The sequence below is a fragment of the Amblyraja radiata genome, chromosome 14 (genome assembly GCF_010909765.2).
Source record: "Amblyraja radiata isolate CabotCenter1 chromosome 14, sAmbRad1.1.pri, whole genome shotgun sequence".
NCBI lineage: Eukaryota > Metazoa > Chordata > Chondrichthyes > Rajiformes > Rajidae > Amblyraja > Amblyraja radiata.
Window position 1 is genome coordinate 10,665,813 of NC_045969.1, and position 26,194 is coordinate 10,692,006.

At 46.0% G+C, this 26,194-nt stretch overlaps 1 protein-coding gene across 2 annotated transcripts in view; it reads right to left on the bottom strand.

The window, feature by feature from the left end:
- dscam (DS cell adhesion molecule) overlaps window positions 1–26,194 on the bottom strand; it is a 220,777-nt gene that overhangs the window by 68,740 nt on the left and 125,843 nt on the right. For both annotated transcript variants that reach the window (XM_033032509.1, XM_033032510.1), the window contains 5 exons: window positions 23,174–23,307; window positions 6,856–7,009; window positions 4,814–4,931; window positions 3,746–3,909; window positions 67–165 (listed from right to left, as the gene is read on the bottom strand). In XM_033032509.1, the coding sequence (XP_032888400.1) occupies window positions 67–165; window positions 3,746–3,909; window positions 4,814–4,931; window positions 6,856–7,009; window positions 23,174–23,307 (669 nt within the window). The remainder of the gene's footprint in view (window positions 1–66; window positions 166–3,745; window positions 3,910–4,813; window positions 4,932–6,855; window positions 7,010–23,173; window positions 23,308–26,194) is intronic.

Below are 26,194 nucleotides of genomic sequence, written 5' to 3' on the forward strand. Positions count from 1 at the left end.
CGATGGTCTCGGTGAGCTGAAAAGCCACTTTCCACGCGGGGTCTCTAAATTCTAAAGGCTTCCTACCTCGAATGGAGCTCCCGCCATTGTCGCCTGGTATCCAGGAAAGCGTGATGGAATTGGAGGTTGTCTTGGAGACCGTTAGACGAGGTTGGTCTGGTGGAACTGTTGGAAGGGAAGTGTGGGCACAGGGTTAAAATAAGCATGGAAAGAATACATCTTCTACGACATCATCAGCAAATGCATGGGAACTATTCCCCCTTCACTAACTGCAGGCAAGGTCTAATACGTTTCTTACTATGATATTAAAATACTATTACCTTCAGTTAATGATACACAGCATAAGAGGTCTCCATAATTAATCTTCTATCCAGATACACTTGCACTGTGTTTCTGGATGTGCTTTCCTAATTCTCAAGCATTAGCCATGGGGAAACAATGCACCATCTGTAAACTTTATTAAATAGACCTCTGACCATCACAACTCTACAGATGTGGTAGCTCCTATCGAACTTATTCACTGGACTGCTCCAGTATTCATTTTTGTGAATTAAATATAAAACAATGGCCAGTTCTAATTCAGCCTAATTCTGCTCCAAGAATTTATAGACTTATGAACTTAAGAACTATCTTTGAAGATCTATCTTGGTCCCAGCACATTGATGCGATCACTAAGAAATCTTATCAATACTTTTACTTCCACAGAAGTTTGAGAAGATTTGGCATGTTGCGGAATACTCTATTGAACCTCTACAGATGAACAGCAGGGAGCATATTGATTGCTTGTATCAGAGTGTGATTAGGGAGCTCAGGAAGGCTCCCACAAGGTGCTGCTGCCTACAGGGAAGCCAGCGCGGAGCGCGGCCGAACGTGAGACCCTGCGCGGAGCATAATACACGTTCTAACCTATTCATTAGTGTGTACTTTACATACTCCAGACTGTGCAATAAACCATGTTTAATATGTAGGAAGGAAATGCAGATGCTGGTTTAAACTGAAGATAGACACAAAAAGCCGGAGTAACTCAGCGGGTCAGGCAGCATCTCTGGACAAAAGGAATAGGTGACGTTTCAGGTCGACACCCTTCCTCAGACTGAGAGTCAGGGGAGAGGGAAACAAGGGATATGAAGAAGAGTATCTTTCATTTATTTGTTCCCTGTACCTTTTCATATCTCCCGTTTCACTCTCCCCCGACTCTCAGTCTGAAGAAGGGATCTCAACCCAAAACGTCACCTATTCCTTTTCGCCAGAGATACCGTCTGACCCGCTGAGTTACTCCAGCACTTTAAGTCTATCTTCGGTATACCCAGTTCCTTCCTGCACAGGTTTGTAGGTTAATTGGCCTACTGCAAATGGCTTCAGTAAATTGTCCCTCGTGTATAGGATAGAGCTAGTGTACGGGTGTAAGGTTGGTCGCCTTGGACTTGGTGGGCCAAAGGGCCTGTTTCCACATTGTATCTCTAAATGAAACTAAACTAACACACCATGTGCTGTGTTATCCATAAATAGTCTATCTTCAATCCAACCTGTGAATCCATCTCTTCTTACAACCTCTCAGCATGTGAGGATTCTGAGAAACCGATGTATCCAATGACCATATTTCCAATAAATCTAGCCTTCTACCTTAATAATAAAATTCCACCATCACTTATCCAGATTAGTAATTTTTCTTGCAATGGGACAATGATGTTGCCAAATAATAATGACCAATGTCAGAATATTAGTGTAAAATTGTTTCTCAAGGTCCTGTTCGTTTGTCATTGTGTGCCCATGAGTAATTAAAAGTGACACAGACTTTACTGAGGTTTAAGGCATGATGAAAAGACCTGCCTATCAATTCTCATTAAATTCTCACACATATATCATGGTATTTACGATGTCAGAGCTAAGGACCTTGAAAGTTCGAGTGTTTTTCGTTCTTCTGAGCCTCAAGCAGTATTGAGTGAAAGACAAAAAATTCAAAAACAGCTTGCACAAGAGTGGGCCAGTAAAATACAATTAAATAAAACCTAAAGCATAGGAGAGGGTTGGAGATGGTGCAGAAGAGGTTTACCAGAATGCTGCCTGGAGTCTATGGTGTTAGCTATAAGAAGAGGTTGGGCAAACTTGGATAGTTTTCTCTGGAGTGTCAGAGGCTGACAGGAAACTTAATAGAGGTATATAAAATTAAGAGAGATACAGGTAGGTCGATCATAGATCAAGGCAGCTTTGTCCATGGCCACAATGACGGAATTAGATCAAATCAACAGTTCAAGCCATCTGCTATATATCCAACTGTGATTAAAATAATCGAAGCATCAACTAATCAACGTAAATTGTTCTCATCTGATCCTCTTATTACTTTGCTTCCATGTGCCTGTCCATGTATCCAACACTGTAGTCCCCTTGTGGCCTTCAGCAGGTACTGAGCATCAGCAGTCTCACTCAGGTAACATGTAGGTCACAGTAATCCAGCTCACCATTAATGAAACACAAATGGTGATTTGGGTGGCACGGTGGTGCAGCGGTAGAGCTGCTGCCTTACAGCGCAAAAGAGACCCGGGTTCGATCCTGACCATGGGTGCTGTCTGTACAGAGTTTGCATGTTCTCCCCGTGATCTGCGTGGGTTTTCTCTGGGATCTCCGGTTTCCTCCCACACTCCAAAGGTGTACAGGTTTGTAGGTCAACTGGCTTCGGTAAATTGTAAAATTGTCCCTAGCGTGTGTAGGGTAGAGTAGGTGTGCGTGGATCGCTGGTGGGCACGGACTCGGCGGGCCGAAGGGACAGTGTCTGCACTGAATCAATAAGCAAACAAAACTAAAACTAAACTAACCACAAATTCACGTTCACAAGTTACAGGAGTAGAATTAGGTCATTCGGTCCATCGAGTCTACTCCGCCATTCAATCATGGTTGTTCACTACCTGCGAATTCCATTTTCCTGCCTTCTCCCGATAACCCTTGACATCCGTTCTAATCAAGAATTTGGCTATCTCTTGCCTTAAAAATATCCACTGACTTGGCCTCCACCGCCCTCTGCGGCAATGAGATCCACAGATTAACTACCCTCTGACTAAAGAAGTCCCTAATCAACCAAAGGCTGAACATGGAAACATAGAAAATAGGTGCAGGAGTAGGCCATTCGGCCCTTCGAGCCTGCACCGCCATTCAATATGATCATGGCTGATCATCCAACTCAGTATCCTGTACCTGCCTTCTCTCCATACGCCCTGATCCCTTTAGCCACAAGGGCCACATCTAACTCCCTCTTAAATATAGCCAATGAACTGGCCTCAACTACCTTCTGTGGCAGGGAGTTCCAGAGATTCACCACTCTCTGTGTGAAAAATGTTTTTCTCATCTCGGTCCTAAAGGATTTCCCCTTTATCCTTAAACTGTGACCTCTTGTCCTGGACTTCCCCAACATCGGGAACAATCTTCCTGCATCTAGCCTGTCCAACCCCTTAAGAATTTGTAAGTTTCTATAAGATCCACCCTCAATCTTCTAACCTTATTGCCTCAATTCCATGTGCCTGTGTGTGTATCCTGTGCTGTGGTCCCCAAGTGGCCTTCAGCAGTTACGTCGTGTCAGCACATGTCCCACTCTGCTACAACATTGGTCACGACTGGTGAAACATAAATGATCGAAGCCTGCAGGACAAAATGGCCCCCAGCACAGGTTTCTGAAAGCTCACGTTACGCAGAAGAGGAAAGTGGACGGGAGGAGAAGGTAGAAGGGATGCCTGGTCCAGTGGGATCTGCTCACCTTGCACCTGGAGATTGAGGAGGATCTCATCTGATCCCCAGCTATTACTTGACCTGCAGCTGTAGTACCCAGAGTCCTCTGCTTTCACCGTGCGAATGACAAAGCTTCCGTTGTTGAAGATGTTTCTGCGCCCATCGGTTAGGACAGGGACTGGCGTTCCATTGCTAGACCCAGAGAACACAGAGGCAAAGAGTCAACAAAATATAAAGCATAAGATCAACGTTGGCTCTGATCGTCAAATTGCATGATTTTGTGCAGTTTAAAGCCGACAGCTTGTAGGTGCCGCCACTGGCAAATTGGAGGAACACCACCTCATATTTCGCTTGGGCATGCTTACAACCCAGCGGGATGAATATTGAATTCTCTAACTTCTTCCATCCTCTCTCTCTCCGTCCCTCCCCCACTCTAGTACCAGTTTCAATGTTGTCCTGTTGAGTCTCATTGTCTGTAACTCATTTTCACCTAGCCCACAGCTACCAATGGCCAGTCTCCTTTACCATTGTTACTTTTTTGCATATCTTTCATTCACTTGTTCTACATCTCCCTATATCACCATCTATATCTCACAGTCTAAAGAAGGGTCTCGACCCAAAACTTCACCAATTCCTTTTCTCCACAGATGCTGTCTGACCCGCTGAGTTACTCCAGCTTTTTATGTCTTTCTTCAAACGCTAGCTACCATGGATATAACCCTGTGCCAGAGAATACATCCAAGACAGGCAGGGAGGGAGGTGTATCGAACGTCACTGGTATGAAATGAGGGTTCACTTTTTTAAGCGCTGAATATTCCTTTCAAAGACATGGACATAGTCTGGCTCGGTGGCACGGTGGTAGGGTTGCTGCTTTACAGCGTCAGAGACCCTGGTTCGATCCTGACTACGGGTGCTATCTGTACAGAGTTTGCACATTCTCCCAGTGACCTGCATGGGGTATCCCCAGGTGCTCCCGTTTCCTCCCACGCTCCAAAGATGTACAGGTTTGTAGATTGATTGACTTTGGTAACCATGGTGAAATGTCCCGAGTGTGTGTCGGATAGAGCGAGCGTTCTGTGTCTATTTGCCCACTTACCTGTTCTTCATCCATTTGACTGCTGGTGCCGGGTCTCCAACCACTTTGCAGGGCAGCACGATATCTCTCATCCATGGTGTGGTTACGGTGCCGCTGAATGTTAGGATCCGGGCTGGTGCTGAGGACAATCACAGCGGCAAGAGTCATAGAGTCATTGAGTAATACAGCGTGGAAACAGGCCCTTCGGTCCACACCGGCCAACAATGTCCCAGCGACCCTAGTCCCACTTGCCTGCGCTTGGTCCATAACCCTCCAAACCTGTTCTATCCATGTGTTTAAGAAGGAACTGCAGATGCTGGAAAATCGAAGGTACACAAAAATGCTGGAGAAACTCAGTGGGTGCAGCAGCATCTTTGGAGCGAAGGAAATAGGCAACGTTTCGGGCCGAAACGTTGCCTATTTCCTTCGCTCCATAGATGCTGCTGCACCCGCTGAGTTTCTCCAGCATTTTTGTGTACCTGTTCTATCCATGTACCTGTTCAACTACTTCTTAAGCAATGGGATAGTCCCAGCCTCAACTACCTCCTCTGGCAGCTTGTTCCATACACCCACCACCCTCTGTGTGAAAAAGTTACCCCTCGGATTCCTATTAAATATTTTCTCCTCCACCATAGTAATGTCCTCTGGTCTTCAATCCCCCTACACTGGGTAAAAGACTCTGTGCATCCACCCGATCTATTTCTCTCATGATTTTGTATGTCCTCTCATGATTTTAAATTCTTCTCATGATTTTGTAAAAGAGGTTAAAATCGCACCGAGTCTCTCAACCAGCTAAAGAATGAGAGAGGATGGTCTGGGGCGGTGTGAATAAACTACAATAGCAAGACGGACGAGACTCAAAGTATATGTAGGAAGGAACTGCAGGTGATGGCTTACACCAAAGATAGACACAAAATTCTGGAGTAACTCTGCGGGTCAGGCAGCATCTATGGAGAAAAGGAAAAGGTGACGTTTCGGGTCGAGCAGAAGGGTCTCAACCCGAAAAGTCACCTGTTCCTTTTCTCCACAGAAGCTGCCTGACCCGCTGAGTTACTCCGGCATTTCAGTTTAGTTTAGTTTAGAGATACAACATGGAAACTGGCCCTTCGGCCCACCGAGTCTGCACTGACCAGCGACCCCTGCATACTTACACTCTCCTACACACACTCTCGGGACAATTTACATTCATACCAAGCCATTTAACCTACAAATCTAAAAACGCGACTGTATCCAAAATAATGGAAGCAGTATTGAGAAGCCTGAATACAGAGGTGGAAGAAGCTGTTTCTGAGTCTGGTGGTCTGCACTAGGTGCTGTTACAATGCATCTGGTGGTGATAATATTCTGGGTTGTCCACAGAATTTACTTTGAGGCCCAACGGTAGGGTTGCTGTCTTACAGCGCCAGAGACCCTGGTTCGATCCTGCCTTCAGATGCTGTCTGTACAGAGTTTGTACGTTCTCCTTGTGACCACGTGGGTTTTCTCCAGGTGCTCCGGTTTCCTTCCACGTTCCAAAGACGCCCAGGTTTTAGGTTAATTGGCTTTGGTAATTGTCCCAAGTGTGTAGGATTGTGCTAGTGTACAGGGTGATCACTGGTTGGTGCCGACTTGGTTGGCTGAAGGGCCTGTTTCCGTGCTGTATTTCTATACGTACACACATACAAACACCAGAAAAGTCAATCATTCCTTCTCTCCAGAGATGCTGCCTGTCCCGTTGAGTTACTCCAGCATTGTGTGTCTATCTTTGGCTTAAACCAGCATCTGCAGTTTCTTTCTACACATACATACATACATACATACATACATACATACATACATACATACATACATACATACATACATACATACATACATACATACATACAGTACATATATACGCACATACAGTGTGGACATAGTATCTCTAAAAATGAATCTAACATTCATCAGGGAACTTCAGTTGGTGCAAAATAAAGTCTACAAACTATAAACAGGGGACGGGTAGATTTGTTAAAGAGGAACATCAGGGTGTGAGGTGACGGTGCCTCAGGTTAACGTCGGCCGATTCTGCCGCATGACCTTACCTTTGGCGAGTGGCTCCACGGTGATGATCTCGCTAGAATTCCCCCTCCCAGCTGCTGTGATCGCAACGACCCAGATGCTGTACAGGTGGTTCTGGCTAAGGTTAGGGATCCGGTAATAGAAGACGTCTGGTGAGGCCTCAAATTCACTGATCACCTGTGAAGGAAAGCAAGGAGGTGTACTGCGCTGTGGTGAAACCCAAGAACCCCCCCCCCCCCCTATAAGGTTTTGATTTATAACTTCATAAGCCATAGGAGACGAATTAAGCTATTCGGCCCGTCGAGTCTACTCCATCGAGCCATTCAATCATGGCTGATCTATCTGTCCCTCTCAACCCCATTCTCCTGCATTCTCCCCATAACCCCCGACACCTGTACTAATCAAGAATCTATCTACAGTATCTCTGCCTTATAAATATCCACTGATTTGGCCTCCACCCGCACTCTGAATCAAGAACCCATCAATCTCCGCCTTAAAAATAGCCAATGATTTGGCCACCACAGCCGTCCGTGGAGATCATTGTTCCCATAGGTGACCTCCGTGGGGAATCTGCCCCCCCCCCCCCTGCGGCCCGGGGCTCCGGCACTCCCGCCCGGATGGAGCCGGTAGATCCGTTCCCACAGCCAACGTCAGAGGCCGACTTCATGGGTTGGTTGCTTGGCTTCCTAGTGGCCTAGGCGGACGTTTTCCCGGCACCGTTGGACTTCTCTCGGAGGCCGTGGCCTCTGTTGGTCCGGCAAAACCGGATAATCCGGAGAGACTCTGGGACCAAGCGTGCCGGAAAATCGGTGGCGGGGAACAACAGCCTCGGTGACATCCGAGCATTATTGACAATGTGGGGAGATGGATTATGGTGAATCCCTCTCCATGTCCAGAGGAGCTTCGATTGGCACTGGGGACTTTGAAAAATTCGCAAAAGCCTTTCTGGTTCTACTTAGAGTCACAGGGTCCCACAGCAATGAAACAGGCCCTACAACCCATTTGTCCATGGTTGACAAGATGCCCCATCCAAGCTAGGGGTGGCACAGTGGCAGAGTTTCAGCGCCAGAGACCTGGGTTTGATTCCGAGTACGAGTGCTTGTCTGTACGGAGTTTGTACGTTCTCCCCGTGACCCCGTGGGTTTCCACCCACACTCCAAAGGCATACAGGATTGTAGAAATTTACAGAAATTGGCTTTCTATAAATGTAAATTGTCCCTAGCGTGTGTATGACAGTGTAAATGTTCAGGGATCGCTGGTTGGCGCGGACTTGGGCCGAAGGGCCTGTTTCCGCGCTGTATCTCTAAACTAAACTAAACTAAACTAAACTATATCTGCCCGTGCTCGGCCCACATCCCTCTGTGCCTTTTCGATCCACGTACTTACAGAAACCATACTGGGCCCCTTTGGGTCCATGGGATCTACCGGCTTATCCAAGTTTTCTAATTGGGACAGACCCGAATGATCTTTGTCAGAACACGGTTGGATTTCTTGATGAAACTTACGACATCTGAGGTATCTTCACTCAGGCTAAATGAAGTGGTCATGAACATTAGGCACAATTCGGTACGGAGTAACTCATAATGCTCCAGGAACACTGGAGACAATTAATTTGTCGGCAACGTCTCGGAGGGAGAGCAGAGAGTTAATAAAGTGGTAAATTATTAATCGGGATGGTCACTGATTTATATTGGTGGCCTGCTGCCCAATGCTGGGGCCTCCCCACTCCAGCTATATTTATCAAGTAGTCTGGGAAAACACCCTGGGGTTTTGCAGTGACATGAAGAACATATTAAGCAATTATAGTACAGCAGTAGTTTAGTTACCTAGTGTCTGTATGCAGTTAAATGCTCTAAGGGGCTTTGTGTAAGCGTTTAAAGAAAATATCTATGTACAAGGTATCCAAGGAGTGATGAGGAGAGATCAAAGTGGAAGGTTTCAAAGGGTTCTCAAAGGAAGAGAAAGATGGGAAGATAGACACAAAATGCCAGAGTAACTCAGCGGGACAGGCAGAATCTCTGGAGAGAAGGAATGGGTGACGCTTCGAGGTTGAGACCATCTAGGGTCACGACCAGAAACGTCACCCATTCCTTCTCTCCAGAGATGCTGCCTGTCCCGCTGAGTTAATCTGGCATTTTGTATCTATCTTTGATTTACACCAGCATCTGCAGTTCTCTCCTACACAGAAAGATGAGGAGGTTCAGAGCAGGCATTTGAGTTACTGAACCAGGCTTGTAATATAAAAGTGAGGTTCTCCACCACACACCTGAGGAGGTTCGATCGATTACTGGGCGTCATGCCAAATTTTTCGTTTTCGTTTTTAGTTTTAGAGGTACAGTGCGGAAACACCCTCTCGGCTCACCGAGTCCGCACCGACCATCGATCCCTGCACATTGACACACTATCCACCTACCTGAGGGACAATTGTTACATTTATATCAAGCCAATGAACATACAAATCTGGACGACTTTGGAGTGTGGGAGGAAACCGAAGATCTCGGAGAAAACCCACGCAGGGAGAGCATATAAACTCCATACAGACAAGCACCCGTAGTCAGGATCGAACCGGGGTCTTTGGCAGCAACTCTACTGCTGTGCACCGTAATCTCCTCAATCTCGCAAGAGAGAAGGAGCATTGATGAGCTTTCGTTTTGATTGCATCAATGTACTGACTGTATAATCTGTGTGTGTGATGTAGTTTGAGGAATAATAATTGTCTGGGATAAAGGGGAGCAAACTCCAGCTCTTCATCACAGCTGTGCTGATTGTTCATATTCACATCAATGGATATCAGTTCAGTATTTTTTTTCTTTGAAAATGAATCCTTTGCATATTCTTTGAAACTGGCGCCACAACGGTGCTTCTTGCATAGGGGCTCAGGTCTGTTTCCGGTCACTTGCTAGTCGAGGATGTGCTTACGTATGGGAATACTGTACTGTACCCCCCCCCCCCTTCCCCAGCCCCCCCAGACCTCACTGAAGAAGGATCTCGACACGAAACGTCGCCTATTCCTTATCTTCATAGATGCTGCCTCACCCACTGAGGTCCTCCAACATTTTTGACTTCCTTCGATTTTTCCAGCATCTGCAGTTCTTTCTTAAACATTGAACCGTTTTATATCTATTCAAAAATACACCATGTGCAGCCATCCCACAAAATTGGATAACATTTTGTACTCAGATCAAGACTTAAAAGACGGGTGGCACAGTGGCACAGCGGTGGACTAGCTGCCTTACAGCACAGCCAAAGACCCGGGTTCAATCCTGGCTACAGGTGCTGTCTGTACGGAGTTTGTACATTCCCCCCGTGACTAAATGGGCGTTCCCAGGGTGCTCTGCTTTCCTCCCACACTCCAAAGATGTACAGACTTGTAGATTAATTGACTTTGGTCAAAACGGTCAATTATTCCCTGGTGTGTAGGATAGTGCTCGTGTACAGGGATCGCTGGGTGGGCCGAAGGGCCTGTTTCCACGCTGTATCTCTAAATGGAATGGAATACTTTATTGTCACATGTGACAGGTCAAGGTGACATTCTTTGCTTGCATGCCCAAGGTATGCAAATTGGTGACGTTTCGGGTCGAGACCCTTCTTCAGACAGGCCTGAAGTCTGAAGGTGGGTCCCGACCTGAAACGTCACCCATTCCTTCTCCCCAGAGATGCTGCCTGTCCCGCTGAGTTACTCCAGCTTTTTGTGTCTATCTTCAAGTTTAAATCAGCAACTGCAGTTCCTTCCCACACATAAAGCTGGAATCGTACATGGAACCTAGTGTTGGTCAGATAGTAACTAAAGCAGGTTACAATGCTGAGAGCTACACCATCGCCTGGTTCCAGTTTGATCTGCTATGAGATGCGAGGATAGGTGCAATATATGTAATGAAGGGCAGTCCGGCGCTCACTAGATGGAGTTTCAGAAAACACTGCAGAAATTTCCCCTGCAGTCTTTGAAGAACGCTAGGATGTGGAATGTGCTTTTTTTTTTCTTTCTGCTTTATAACCTCCAAGGGGAATCTGCCTCCTCAGGCTATTTTTGCTCCGTCCTTTGATATCATTCCTACTCTCATGCTGACACGGAGTGTTGCGAAGAATACAAAGACGGAGCGCTTTAACCCGTAAAATCAAATTGCATTGCAGATTTTTCTAGCCTTTGTTGTCTGCTCGGTTTTGTAAAATGAAGCAGAACAACTGGGATTTTTTGTTAAACAAGGCAACTATTGAAGGACGAATAATCAAGGGGACAATTAGATGGGTTGCAGCACCATCTGCTGTCCAAACAGAAAAGTGCAGGTAATGGAGTAGACAAGTGCAGGTAATGGTCTTGTTATTTTTTCCTGTGTTTGGTCAGGATCAAGAGACAAGAGTGTTTAATTGCCTTATGTACCGACAATGGAACAATTAAATCCTTACTTGCTGCAGCCTAACAGGCATACAAACACAATTACACACCCATAAATATAATTCAATGAATTGAATTTTAAAAATTCAGTAGATTAATAACAGTAACACCAAACGTGTGGGTTTGTCGGCTAATTGGCTTCTGCATATTGCCCCTCTTGTGTGTGGGGAGTGTGCGGTCGGTGCGGATCGGTGGGCCGAAGGGCCCGTTTCTGTGCTCTATCTTTCAGTTGATCAGTCAAACAAAACGAGTGCAAAAAAAAAGGCAGTGTAGCCAAAGACACAATCCACAGTAGTTTGTAAAAACTAGCGTTGAAGAGTGTTCAGAAGCCTGAGTTGAGGGTTGAGTTGAGGGTTGACGAGGATGGTGTTGAGGGTTGAGTTGAGGGTTGACTTGAGGGTGATGTTGAGGGTTGAGTCGATTATTAAAGAGGTAATAAAGGGGTATTTGGATAGCAGTAAAATGAATAGTTCAAGTCAGCATGGATTTATGAAAGGAAAATCATGCTACATTAATCTTCTGGAATTGTTTGAGGATGTGACAAGTAAAATGGATGAAGGGGAGCCAGTAGATGTAGTGTATCTAGACTTTCAGAAAGCCTTTGATAAGGTCCCGCACGAGAGACAGGTGACTAAAATTAGAGCACATGTTATTGGGGGTAGGGTGTTGACATGGATAGAATATTGGTTGGCAGAAAGCAAAGAATATGAGTGAACGGGTCCTTTTCAGAATGGCAGGCAGTAGCAAGTGGAGTGCCGCAAGGCTCGGTGTTGGGGCCGCAACTGTTTACCATATATATTAATGATTTGGAAGAGGGAATTAGGAGCAACACTAGCAAGTTTGCGGATGAGAAAAATATTTTTCACACAGAGTGGTGAATCTGTGGAATTCTCTGCCACAGAAGGTAGTTGAGGCCAGTTCATTGGCTATATTTAAGAGGGAGTTAGATGTGGCCCTTGTGGCTAAAGGGATCAGGGGTTATGGAGAGAAGGCAGGTACAGGATACTGAGTTGGATGATCAGCCATGATCATATTGAATGGCGGTGCAGGCTCGATAGGCCGAATGCCCTACTCCTGCACCTATTTTCTATGTTTCTATGTTTCTATGACACAAAGCTGGGTGGTAGTGTGAACTGTGAAGAAGATGTTAGGAGGTTGCAGGGTGACCTGGACAGGTTGAGTGAGTGGGCAGATGCGTGGCAGATGCAGTATAATATAGATAAATGTGAGGTTATCCACTTTGGTGGCAAAAAATGGGGCAGATTATTATCTCAATGGGGTTAGGTTAGGTAAGGGGGAGGTACAGCGAGACCTGGGTGTCTTTGTACACCGGTCACTGAAAGTTGGCTTGCAGGTACAGCAGGCAGCGAAAAATGCTAATGGAATGTTGACCTTCATAACAAGAGGATTTCAGAATAGGAGTAGAGAGGTTCTTCTGCAGTTGTATAGGGCTCTGGTAAGTCCACATCTGGAGTATTGCATACAGTTTTGGTCTCCTAATTTGAGGAAGGACATCCTTGTGATTGAGGCAGTTCACAAGCTTGATCCCTGGGATGGCAGGACTGTCATATGAGGAAAGATTGAAAAGACTAGGCATGTATTCACTGGAGTTTAGAAGGATGAGGGGATATCTTATAGAAACATATAAAATTATGAAAGGACTGGACAAGCTAGATTCAGGAAAAATGTTCCCAATGTTGGGCGAATCCAGAACCAGGGGCCACAGTCTTAGAATAAAGGGGAAGCCATTTAAGATTGAGGTGAGAAAAAACCTTTTCACCCAGAGAGTTGTGAATTTATGGAATTCCCTGCCACAGAGGGCAGTGGAGGCCAAATCACTGGATGGATTAAAGAGAGAGTTAGATAGAGCTCTAGGGGCTAGTGGAGTCAAGGGATATGGGGAGAAGGCAGAGGGAGAACTGTGCAAATTCCATACAGTCAGCTCCCTTAGTCGGGATTGAACCCAGGTCTCCGGCGCTGCAAGCGCTGCAAGGCAGCAACTCTACCCGCTGCGCCACCGTGCCGCCCTATTGGGACTTGGGCCAGGGATTGCTCAAAGCCAAAGGTACAAGATGGTGATGCATGGAGAATGGTTAGTGATCTATCTGTTTAGATGGGATCCAGCGCCCTCTGCTGTCCAAATAGTATAAAGCAGGTGTTGTTGCATAGTAACAACATAAGGCAGGCTCACTGCTTACCACTGCTCATCACTTCCTCTGAAAGGAGAGTGTTAGAGAATTGACAAATATCTCTGCACAAAATCTAACAGCAGAGCGTTGTCGGACTAATGTGCACCAAGTGGTTTCAGTTTCTGAAGGCTGGAGAATGGGGTTGAGAGGAAAAGATAGATCAGCCATGATTCAATGGCAAAGTAGGCTCGATGGGCTGAATGGCCTAAATCTGGTCCTATGACATGAACTAATGAACTTATCTTTCTTCTTAAACCCTTGTACTTCCTCACACTGGAGATGCAAGAGGCTGTGAGTGCAGGAATCTGGAACATTAAATAATCTGCTGGAGGAACTCAGTGGGACGAGCAGCATCCGAGGGGGACAGAAATGGTCAACGATTCAAGTCAAAAACCCTGCTCCAGATGGTCCTGATACAGGATTTCAACCTAAAACATTAATAATACCTTTCCCCCTCAGATGTTGCATAACAAATGCTGAGTTCCTCCATAAGGTTGTTTAGTCACTTATTTTGCTACCTTCCAGCTTAACACAAAGAAAATAACATGTCCTGATAACTCACTGTGAGAATAGGGTTTGGCAAACGTCCCCTGCTGTAATCATCTTGCTATAATCACCTCGCACTCCACCATAAAGAGAACTGGTTATAAATGTATGATGCTCATCATGTCAACCATCACACATTATTGCAGGGGTTCTACACGTCACTGTCCAAGGCAAAACGCCCCAGGGAGGCACGGTGGCGCAGCGGTAAGAGTTGCCGCCTACAGCGCTTGCAGCGCCGGTGACCCGGGTACGATCCAGACTACGGGTGCTGCCTGTATGGAGTATGTACGTGCTCCCCGTGACCTGTGTAGGTTTCCTCCGAGACCTTCGGTTTCCTCCGAGACCTTCGATTTCCTCCCACACTCCAAAGCCGTACAGTTTTGTAAATGTGAACATTGGAAAATGTGAAAATTGTCCCTGGTGCGTGTAGGATAGTGTTAATATGCGGGGATCGCTGGTCGGCACAGACCCGGTTGGCCGAAGGGCCTGTTTCCGCGCTGTATCTCTAACACTAAAACAAAATCCTAAAACCATTTCCAGTTACTGAACTCCTCCATCACCAGAAATGTAACTGGATTAGATGCATAGGCACTGTGGTGTCAGGAACAGGACAGGGGCTGGGTCTACAGCAGCGAGTAACCTGGGCCTGTACAATGTGTGGATGGGCCTTCAGTCATGGCAACATCCTCGTAAATCTTCTCTGCACCTTTTCCACCTTGACAACATCCTTGGTGACCAAAACTAAACACGTAACTCTAAAAGTGGCCTCACCAGTGTCTTATACAACTGTAACATGCCCTCCCAACTTCCATACTCTTTGGCCATCCTATCTACCTGTGATGCCACTTTCATGGAACTATGAATCTGCACTCCTTCGGATTGAAGAAGGGTCTCGACCCGAAACGTCACCCATTCCTTCTCTCCGGAGATGCTGCCTGTCCTGCTGAGTTAATCCAGCATTTTGGGTCTATCTGCACTCCTAGATCCCTCTGCACTACCACACTATACCGATCCCTACCATTCATTGTGCAGGTCTTGCCCTTGTTTGGCTTCACAAAATGCTACACCTCGTATTTCTCAGTATTAAATTCCATCAACCATTCCTCAGCCCCGCCCGCCCAACCGATCCATATATACAACTCTGCCTTCATCAACATTTTTGGTCACATCTTAAAAAACAACTCAATAGACAATACACAATAGGTGCAGGAGTAGGCCATTCGGCCCATCGAGCCAGCACCGCCATTCAATGTGATCATGGCTGATCATCCACAATCAGTACCCCGTTCCTGCCCCTGACTCCGCTACCTTTAAGAGCCCTACCTAGCTCTCTCTTGAAAGTATCCAGAGAACCCGCCTCCACCGTCCTCTGAGGCAGAGAATTCCACAGACTCACAACTCTCTGTGAGAAAAAGTGTTTCCTCGTCTCCGTTCTGAAGGCTTACCCCTTATTCTTAAACTGTGGCCCCTGGTTCTGGACTCCCCCAACATCGGGAACATATTTCCTGCCTCTAGCGTGTCCAACCCCTTAACAATCTTATATGTTTCAATAAGATGCCCTCTCATCCTTCTAAACTCCAGAGTGTACAAGCCCAGCTGCTCCATTCTCTCAGCATATGACAGTCCGGCCATCCTGGGAATTAACCTTGTAAACCTACTCTGAACTCAATCAGATTGGTGAGACACATTCTCCCACGTACAAAACCGTGCCAACTGTCCCTAATCAGCCACTGTCCATCTGAATCCATGTGTAGGAAAGAACTGCAGATGCTGATTTAAATCGAAGGTAGACACAAAATGCTGGGGTAACTCAGCGGGACAGGCAGCATCTCTGGAGAGAAGGAATTGGTGACGTTTCGGGTCGAGACCCTTCTTCAGACTGAAACGTCACCCATTCTGTGCCTGTCCATCTAAATGCACATATATCTTATCCCTCAGAATACTCTCTAGTAACTGTCCGACCACAGAGGTTAGGCTCACTGGCTTGCAGTTCCCAGGCTTTTCCTTGCAGCCCTTCTTAAATAGAGGCACGACATTTGCCACCCTCCAGTCTTCTGGCACCTCACCCGTTTTTAATGATGACATGTAAATCTCAGCCAGGTCACCTTCAATTTCCTCTCTAGTTTCCCACAGTGTCCTCGTAAATATCTGATCAGGCCCAGGAGGTTTGTCGACCTTCATACGCGACAGGAATACTGACTGCCCCCAAAACACTTCCATTAACTGCCCCAATTTCCTCCTGTCTTTCTCCACAGTACAAAGAGAGGGGAAATACTCATTGAGGACCTTGCCCATCTCCTGTGGCCCCACACAGAGTTGACCGCAGTGATTCCTGAGGGGTCCCACTCTTTTCTCTGGTTACCCTTTTTCTCTTTATGTGCTTATAAAATCTCTTGGTAATTATCCTTAATATTATCTGCTGGGAACCTCTTGCAGTTAAATGTACTGAGGTGGATACTTGCACCTATGTGCACTGTGGTGGGTATGAAGACACAGCTCCACACTCTCTGTGGTTTTGGATCCCTGGCTGTTGAGTGTTTATTGTGCTCAGTGCAAGTTAACACAGGGCACAATGGGATGTGTTGGCCTCATTATCTGCTTATTTTGCTGCTTGACTAACTTGTTGAGGCAGAACCATGATAAACAAATTCCGGAAGGGAGATGTGTCGGGAGGAACTGCAGATGCTGGTTTAAACCGAAGATAGACACAAAAAGCTGGAGTAACTCAGCGGGTCAGAACGGCATCTCTGGAGGGAAGGAATGGGTGACGTTTTGGGTCGAGACCCTTCTTTGGACTGAGAGCCAGGGGAAATGGAAACGAGAGATACAGATGGTGATATAGAGAGATCTAGAACAAATGAATGAAAGACATGCAAAAAAGTAATGATGATAAAGGAAACAGGCCATTGTTAGCCGTGAGCTAGGTGAAAACAAGTAACAGAAAATGAGGCTCAACAAGACGACTTTGAAAGAGTACAACGACTTGGGTGGGGGAGGGGCTGAGAGAGAGGGGATTCAAGGGTCACTTAAAGTTAAATAAATCAATATTAATACCACTGGATGTAAGCTGCCCAAGCGAAATATGAGGTGCTGTTCCTCCAATTAGCGTTTGGCCTCACTCTAGGAGGTGATTGGGACCAATAATTGTAACGTGGCGACACTTGTGTACTGCCTAGGTGAGGTCTGCTATATGATTTTGCCAGGTTGGATGCAAAACAAAGTAGTTCACCATACATAGGTACACGTGACAATGAAGTATTATTGAATCATTGAATAGATGAGGGAAGCCCTTCGAGAACAGTGGCCTCTTCATTTTCCCATTGCAACATTTAACTTTCTTAAGCCATCAAAAATGTTAAAGGAATATTTATTCAGAAAGACATTTGGACAGGTACATGGATAGGAAAGGTTTAAAGGGATATAGGCCAAATGCAGGCAGGTAGCGTAGATGGGCCATCTTGGTCAGCATGGGCACGTTGGGCCGAAGGGCCTGTCTCCGTACTATGTGACTATAAGGAGTAAAAAATATAAATATCATGTGATAGGAGCAGAATTAGGCCATCTGGCCCATCAAGTCTACTCCGCCATTCAATCATGGCTGATCTATCTCTCACTCCTAGCCCCATTCTCCTACATTCTCCCCATAACCCCCGATATCTGTACTAATCAAGAATCTATCTATCTCTGCCTTAAAAATATCCACCGACTTTGCCTCCACTGCTTTCTGTGGCAAAGAATTCCACAGATTCACCACCCTACCCATATATTCATCTTCCACAGATTCACCACCGATAAATATGTGGATATGGTGATTTATCTGCAATGAATCAAATAACTAAAGCAAGATATCTTTAAAACCTGGGGATAAGTGAGAGATGGATCCAAAATTAATCGGCCTGTGGACTTGCCCACTCATTATTTTTGTATTCTCATAAGAAACCCTTTGCCTGGTATTGATTAGAAACATAACAACTACTGTAATTTAGTTTAGTTTAGTTTGGAAATACAGCATGGAAACAGGCCCTTCGGCCCACCGAGTTCGCGCCGACCAGCTATCGTCACACATTAACACTACCCTACACACACCAGGGACAATTTTACAATTATACCAAGCCAATCGACCTACAAACCTGTATGTCTTTAGAATGTGTGAGGAAACCGAAGATTTTGGAGAAACCCCACGCGGCGCGGGTCACGGGGAGAACGTACAAACTCCATACAGACAGCACCCGTAGTCAGGATCGAACCTGGGTCTCCAGCTGCAACTCTACTGCTGCGCCACTGTGTCGCCCGCTAGATATCCTAGATATCCTAGTAATCCTAGATATATTTCTATTTTTATTTAGCATTGTAATTCTGCAGTTTGTCCAATTAACCAAAGCGCATGAATTTGTCACGCAAATGTATTGCATTAATGCAGTGACTTCAACTGCATGGATGCAAAGCAAAGTAACTTCAAGAGTACATTTATGAAGACAATGAAGCACTCACCCCACCTTAACGCAATGTCAAGTCTTGTCGTTTCTTGGACAGGGATCTATATGGCACTGATGCAATTTGTCAGCATTGAGGATGCAATTACTGTATTTTCAATTGATTTCATCCTAGTAAGTCTTTATTACACATTTCCCTACAGAACTACCCTGTGTAACGATGCAATATCATTTTAGCAACACCTCTGCAATGCAAGGTATTAAATGAGATAAGATCATCATTTTTGGGGGCATTTTGATATATCTCAGAACTAGGTCATGGTCAGTAGAGATAATGTAACAAATGATACACCGAATGTTCGAAGCACAAAACAATGACTTCAATCCTGAATATATTTGAAGCAATTAATGATCACCTAACCGTCAGATTCAGCAATTCTACAGCACCGGCTAACGAGATTGAATGTCAATAAATTCACTTGCTCGCTTTCCATCCTTAATTCAGGCAGCCAGGCTGGATCAATGCAAACCAGCTGGGAATCGCAGTGAAATCTCAGGTCAGAGAATATCTAATCATTTGGGATTCAGGAAACTACTTTCAAGTTCATCATTAGCTGCCGAGTTCAGTTAACATGTCATATACGGGGGACAGGAAAGTGGCGATCGCAGTCAGCTCCAACCTAATTGGTAAATATCCTTCCTGATGAGAACTTCCAGCATTTTCGATTTTTACTTCAAATATCTAAGACGAAAGTCAAATAGAATAGGGCAGGACGGTGGCGCAGTGGTAGGGGCTTGGGTTCAGTCCAGAGTACAGGTGCTACCTGTACGGAGTTTGTGCGTTCTCCCCATGACGTTTGAAGGCACTGGGCCTGCACACGCTGAGGATGTTTCCACTAGTGGGAAAGTCTAGGACCAGAGGTCATAGCCTCAGAATTAATGGGCGTTCCTTTAGGAAGGAGATGAGGAGGAATTTCTTTAGTCGGAGGGTGGTGAATCTGTGGAATTCTTTGCCACAGAAGGCCGTGGAGGCTGTAAATGGATAATTTTAAGGCAGAGATCGATAGATTCTTGATCAGTACGGGTGTCAGGGATTATGGGGAGAAGGCAGGAGAATGGGGTTAGGATGGAGAGATGCACATCTCTGAAGATCTCTCCTGGTCCGAGAACACTAATGCTATTATGAAGAAAGCACATCAGCGCCTCTACTTCCTGAGTCGGTTTATCAAGGAGGACTCTCTCTAACTTCTACAGGTGCACAGTAGAAAGCATGCTGACGCTTCGGCAACTTGAGCACCCAGGAGCGAAAAAGACTGCAAAAGGTAGTAAACACTGCCCAGTCCATCATCGGCTCTGACCTCCCTACCATCGAGTGGATCTATCGCAGTCGCTGCCTCAAAAAGGCTGGCAGCATCATCAAGGACCCACATCATCCTGGCCACACACTTATCTCCCGCTACCTTCAAGTAGAAGGTACAGGAGCCTAAAGACTGCAACGTCCAGGTTCAGGAATAGCTACTTCCCCACAGCCATCAGGCTATTGAACTCAACTCAAACAAAACTCTGAACATTAATAGCCCATTATCTGTTTATTTGCACTTTATCTGTTTTATTTATTGATGTGTGTATATATTTATACAATGGTATATGTGCACATTGATCTGTTCTGTATTCATGCCTTCTATATTCTGTTGTGCTGAAGTAAAGCAAGAATATTATTGTCCTATCTGGGACACATGACAATAAACTCTCTTAAATCTTGAAGAGATAGATCAGCCATGATTGAATGGCGGAGCAGATTTGATGGGCCGAATGGCCTAATTCTACTCCTATCACTTATGACATTATGATATTATGACTGCGTGGGCTTTCTCTGGGTGCTCCAGTTTCCTTCCACATTCCAAAGATGTACAGATTTGTAGGTTAATTAGCTTTGGTAAAATTGTAAATTGTTCCCAGTATGTAGCTGGTGATCGCTGGTCGGCACAGACTCGGTGGGTCAAAGGGCCTGTTTCCGAGCTATATAGCTGGTCTAAACTCTAAATCTACCTCCAATTAAAAGGAAAGACACAAAATGCTGGAGTAACTCATCGGGTCAGGCAGCATCCCTGGAGAAAATGGATAGGTGACGTTAGTTTAGACTGAGTCTAAAGAAGGGCCCCGACCCAAAACATTACCTACCCATGTTGACCAGGGATGCTGTCTGACCTGCTGAGGTACTCCAACATTCTGTGGCTTTGAGTATAGGAGCAGGGAGGTTCTACTGCAGTTGTACAGGGTCTTTGTGAGACCACACCTGGAGTATTGCGTACAGTTTTGGCCTCCTAATCTGAGGAAAGACATTCTTGCCATAGAGGGAGTACAGAGAAGGTTCACCAGACTGATTCCTGGGATGTCAGGACTTTCATATGAAGAAAGGCTGGATAGACTCGGCTTGTACTCGCTAGAATTTAGAAGATTGAGGGGGGATCTTATAGAAACTTACAAAATTCTTAAGGGGTTGGACAGGCTAGATGCAGGAAGATTGTTCCCGATGTTGGGAAGTCCAGAACAAGGGGTCACAGTTTAAGGATAAGGGGGAAATCATTTAGGACCGAGATGAGAAAAACATTTTTCAGACAGAGAGTGGTGAATCTCTGGAATTCTCTGCCACAGAAGGTAGTTGAGGCCAGTTCATTGGCTATATTTAAGAGGGAGTTAGATGTGGCCCTTGTGGCTAAAGAGATCAGGGGGTATGGAGAGAAGGCAGGTACAGGATACTGAGTTGGATGATCAGCCATGATCATATTGAATGGCGGTGCAGGCTCGAAGGGCCGAATGGCCTACTCCTGCACCTATTTTCTATGTTTCTATGTTTCTATGTTTCCTTGGGAAACCAGCATCTTCAGTTACTTATTTCTACTCTCTATCTCCTGTAAATTCATAAGATCTGGATTTCAAATTGGTTTAATGGCAAAACATCGCCATTCTCGAAGGCAACCACTCATCACTTTGAACTGCAGGAATGAATCACAATTTCCAGTTAACTTTCTTCCATTAGTTTCTTCTCCCCTGGCCAAACCAAGTCAGTTTCCTTACATTTTAATTTTCTCCAACTAAATGCCAAATTAACTAAACTTAATATTTTATCAAGTTATTTAATCTCACGATGAATAATTTACATTTCACATATTGAGTTTCTAATCGCTTTAATGTTGACGTTCTTATCAAGGGCTTACTGAGAGATACCTGGTGCTTCACAGTAGAACAGACTTAGTTTGATCATGATCGAATCAGAGGATATTTGACCCATCATTTGCTGGACCATTTACTTATTTAAACGCCTGCAAGTCTAGGGTATTCCACACGGACATATTCAAACACAGATATAGACACAGAATGAGTTACTCAGTGGGTCAGGCAGCATCTCTGGAGAAAAAGGAATAGGCGATGTTTCGAGTCCGAACCCTAGGAATAGTTGGCACCTAAATGAACTTCAGACATCGGGCTGTGATGGACTCGTTAAATGTGGCAATCTACATCATTTACTCTCACAAATCTGCCTTATGTTAGATTTGGTGCTAAACCTACAATTCCATTAGTTTCATTTAGCAATACATAGAAAATAGGTGCAGGAGGAGGCCATTTGACCCTTCGAGCCTGCACCGCCATTCATTGTGATCATGGCTGATCATCCACAATCAGTAACCCGTGCCTGCCTTCTCGTCATATCCCTTGATTCCGCTAGCCCTTGGAGCTCTATCTAACTCTCTTTTAAATTCATCCAGTGAATTGTCCTCCACTGCCTTCTGTGGCAGAGAATTCCACAAATTCACAACTCTCTGGGTGAAAACGTTTTTTCTCATCTCAGTTTTAAATGGCCTCCCCTTTATTCATAGACTGCGGCCCCTGATTCTGGATTCCCCCAACATTGGGAACATTATTTCCTGCTTCTAGCTTATCCAGTCCTTTTATAATTTTATACGTTACTATATGATTGCCTCTCATCCTTCTAAATTCCAGTGAATACAAGCCTCGTCTTTCCAATCTTTCATCATATGACAGTCCCGCAATCCTGGGGATTAACCTCGTGAATCTACGCTGCACTGCCTCAATAGCAAGGATGTCCTTCCTCAAATTAAGAGACCAAAACTGCACACAATACTCCAGATGTGGTCGCACCAGGGCCCTGTACAACTGCAGAAGGACCTCTTTTGCTCCTATATTCAAATCCTCTTGTTATGAAGGCCAACAGCGCAGAAACAGGCCCTTCGGCCCACCTAGTCCGCTCCAACCAATGATTCCCACACACTTACACTATCCTACACATACTACAGCCAATTTACAATTTTTACCGAAGCTAATTAGCCTACAAACCTGTACGTCTTTGGAGTGTGGGAGGAAAGCCGGAGATCCCAGAGAAAACCTGCGCAGGTCACGGGGAGGTACAAACTGCAAACTGACAGCATCCGTGGCCAGGATCGAACCTGGGTCTGGTGCTGTAAGGCAGCAACTCTACCGCTGTACCACTGTGGGACATGATCTAGCATAGGCGGAGCTTTGCATGAGATGATGAGATGATGCACAGTAGTCGGGGCTGGTGGCATCCATCTTTAAGATGAGAGCACAAGCTTAAAGGACCAATTTGGGATTATTCCAACCCAGCACCAGTTAACATACACGGAGGTTTTTTGCACTGGAGTTGAAAGCCAGCATCAACCCAACAAACACTCCACACAATCATTCGAATAAACACAGCGCACGACACAGTGAGCTATGTTCACAGTTAGTTGTTCCTTACTGTCGGGTATGGGTGGGAGCAAAATATGGTGTACTTCCAAATGATGCCGTTCATCTTCAATGGATGGAGCCACGAAACGACCACGCTTGTGGCGGAGGCTGCTGCTGCCTTCACCCCACCGGGGGGACCTGGAACTGAAATGAGAAAGGGAAATCACAATCGGTGCAAAGTATGGATCGAGGCTGTACACTAGTGGGAGAGTCTCTGGGTGAAACTCGCTGGAGTTTAGAAGGATGAATTGAGACTTACCGAATAGCGATAGGCCTGGAAAGAGGTGGATGTGGGGAGGGTGTTTCCACTCGTGGGAGAGTCTAGGACCAGAGGACATAGCCTCAGAATTAAAGATTCTTTTCGGAAGGAGACGAGGGAGAAATTTCTTTAGTCAGAGGGTGGTGAATCTGTGGAATTCTTTGCCACAGAAGGCTGTGGAAGCCATCAGTGAATATTTTTAAGGCAGAAATAGATGGATTCTTGATTAGTACAGGTGTCGGAGGTTATTGGGAGAAGGCAGGAGAATGGGGTTAGGAGGGAGAGATAGACCAGTCATGATTGAATGGCCGAGTAGATTTGATGGGATTTGCCAAGTAGATTTGCTAACTCTACTATTCCTTATGACCTTATGAATGGACAATGTTTCGGGTCGAGATCTTTCTGAGGGTCTGTGCACATGGGTCGGTCACAGGCTGAGTTTCCACAGATAGGCACAGGTTGGGAAGGCACCTCCAGTTTCGACAGATAGCTCCGGGTTTGTTCAAAGTCTCTGGAGCCCATTGACTCCATCCTGGACCTGGAGATTTTCCTGGGGTGCAGCTGGGTGCGGAACGAGAGATAAATGGGTCCGGGAGGGACGGGAATCCTGGAGCAAGACGTTGAATCCGAGCAGCATGCATAGGGGCGGCACGGTGGCGCAGCGGCAGAGTTGCTGCCTTGCAGCACCAGAGTCCCGGGTTCGATCCTGACTTCGGGGTGCTGTCTGTAGGGAGTATGCACGTTCTCCCTGTGACCGTGTGGGTTTTCTCCCGCATTCCAAAGACGTACGGGTTCGTAGGTTAATCGGCTTCTGTAATTTGTAACATTTCCCCTAGTGCGTGGGATAGTGCCAGCAAACGGGGTGATCACTGGTCAGTGCGGACTCAGTGGGCTGAAGGGCCTGTTTCCATGCTGTTTCTCACAAGGCTAAAGTCTAAAGTAAGCCCCCTTACATTTGGCCATTATAACGCAAGTCTCCCACTGGTGGCGCTAGGCAGAAACCCTGCCTGATATGCTTCTTCCCAACCTTTAGGAAGACCACAGAGAATATTTTTTGCACCACTCTGCTATGCCGGTTGAAATGAACTGACAGTACAGACTGGGAAAGGAACCAGCGTTCCCAATGTAGCTGCATTTACCCACGATCACACTGGCGAGCCTGCTTAGCTTGCTGCATCTCTAGGTTTTGCTGCATCTCTAGTTTAAAGATACAGCGTGGAAGCAGGCCCTTTGGCCCATTGAGTCCACACTGACTATCAATCAGACATTCACACTAGTTCTACGTCATCACACTTTCTCATTCACTCTTCCTACTCACTGTCGGGGGCAATTCACGGAGGGCCGATTAACCTGTAAACCCACACGTCTTTGGGATGTGGGAGGAAACCAGAGCACCCAGAGGAAACCCTTCAGCTCACCGAGTCTGTGCCGACTAGTGATCACCCGTTCACACTTGTTCTATCCTACACACTGGGGACAACTGACAGAAGCCACTTGACCTACGAACCTGCACGTCTTTGGGATGTGGGAGGAGACCGGAGCACCCGGGGAAAACCCACACGGACACAGGGGGAACATACAAACCTTTTGTACAGACAGCACCCGGCGTGGGAATCGAACCCGGGCCCCTGGCGCTGGGGGGCAGCAACTCTACCGCTTGCGCTACCGTGCCCTACCAGTCTATCTGTCGCAACGGGAAGCATTGCTCGCGGTTTTCCAAACGCCTACCGGGGCCAAATGCAACTCAGCTACAATTTGACAAACAATTGTGTGAAAATTATTTATTTCAGCCCTTCCAAACCAGGAGGGAGAAATTGATTAAACAATCTGATGAAGAAATACACTGCCGATCAATCCTAGCCCCACAGGGATTGTCCCAGGAGCTTTAAGCAGCCGCTATGCTGACTCAAACAGTGTATGGCAGTCCCACGTATTAATTCACAATCGATCCCCAGCATAGCTGGATGTTGAGGCCTTTGCTTGTTTTATAACTTATTTATCACCAGCAGTCTCTGTTTCAGCTGATTTTGTTTTTCTTCCCCCCCATCCACCCCCAAAAAAAAGTCTTACTCTCTGCCGAATGGAAATACAGAGGCGGGTTTAAAAGGCTTTCACCGCATCAGTCATGCTGTAATTCAAAGCACCCAATGTGGCTGCGTAGAGATTTTTTTTAACGCATGCAATGCGAAATCAAAGGGAAAGAAAGATCAAGCTTTTTTTACAGCACTCAGTGTCAGTGGTTCCGTGCCTGTGTGAAATGATTTACACTGTCCACAAAGTTCAGAGATAGAGAGGCACAGTGGCGCAGAGGTGGAGTTGCTGCCTTACAGCGCCGGAGACCCGGGTTCAACCCTGACCAGGGATGCTGTCTGCACGGAGTTTGTACGTTCTCCACCTGAAACTGCGTGGGTTTTCTCCGAGTGCTCCGGTTTCATCCCACGCTCCAAATTGGGTTAGTAAAATTGTAAATGTTGTGTATGTAGGATTGTGTTAGTGTGCGGGGATTGCTGGTCGGCACGGACCGGCTGGGCTGAAGGGCCTGTTTCCGCGTTGTATCTCGAAACTAAACTAAATCTCGCTCGCTGACAGACTGGCTTTTGCGATCCCAGTCAGAAGGAGGCGCTGCAGTTGCCTTCGACCATGGGTGATAGGAGGAAAGCTATTCAGGGAATGGGTCTGAAATTCATTCTTCTCTGGGTGCATTGCAGTAAAATATAAGCTCAGTGAATCCTCTTCTGGAATTAAAGTCTAGGTTCATCAAAGTTTAGGGCA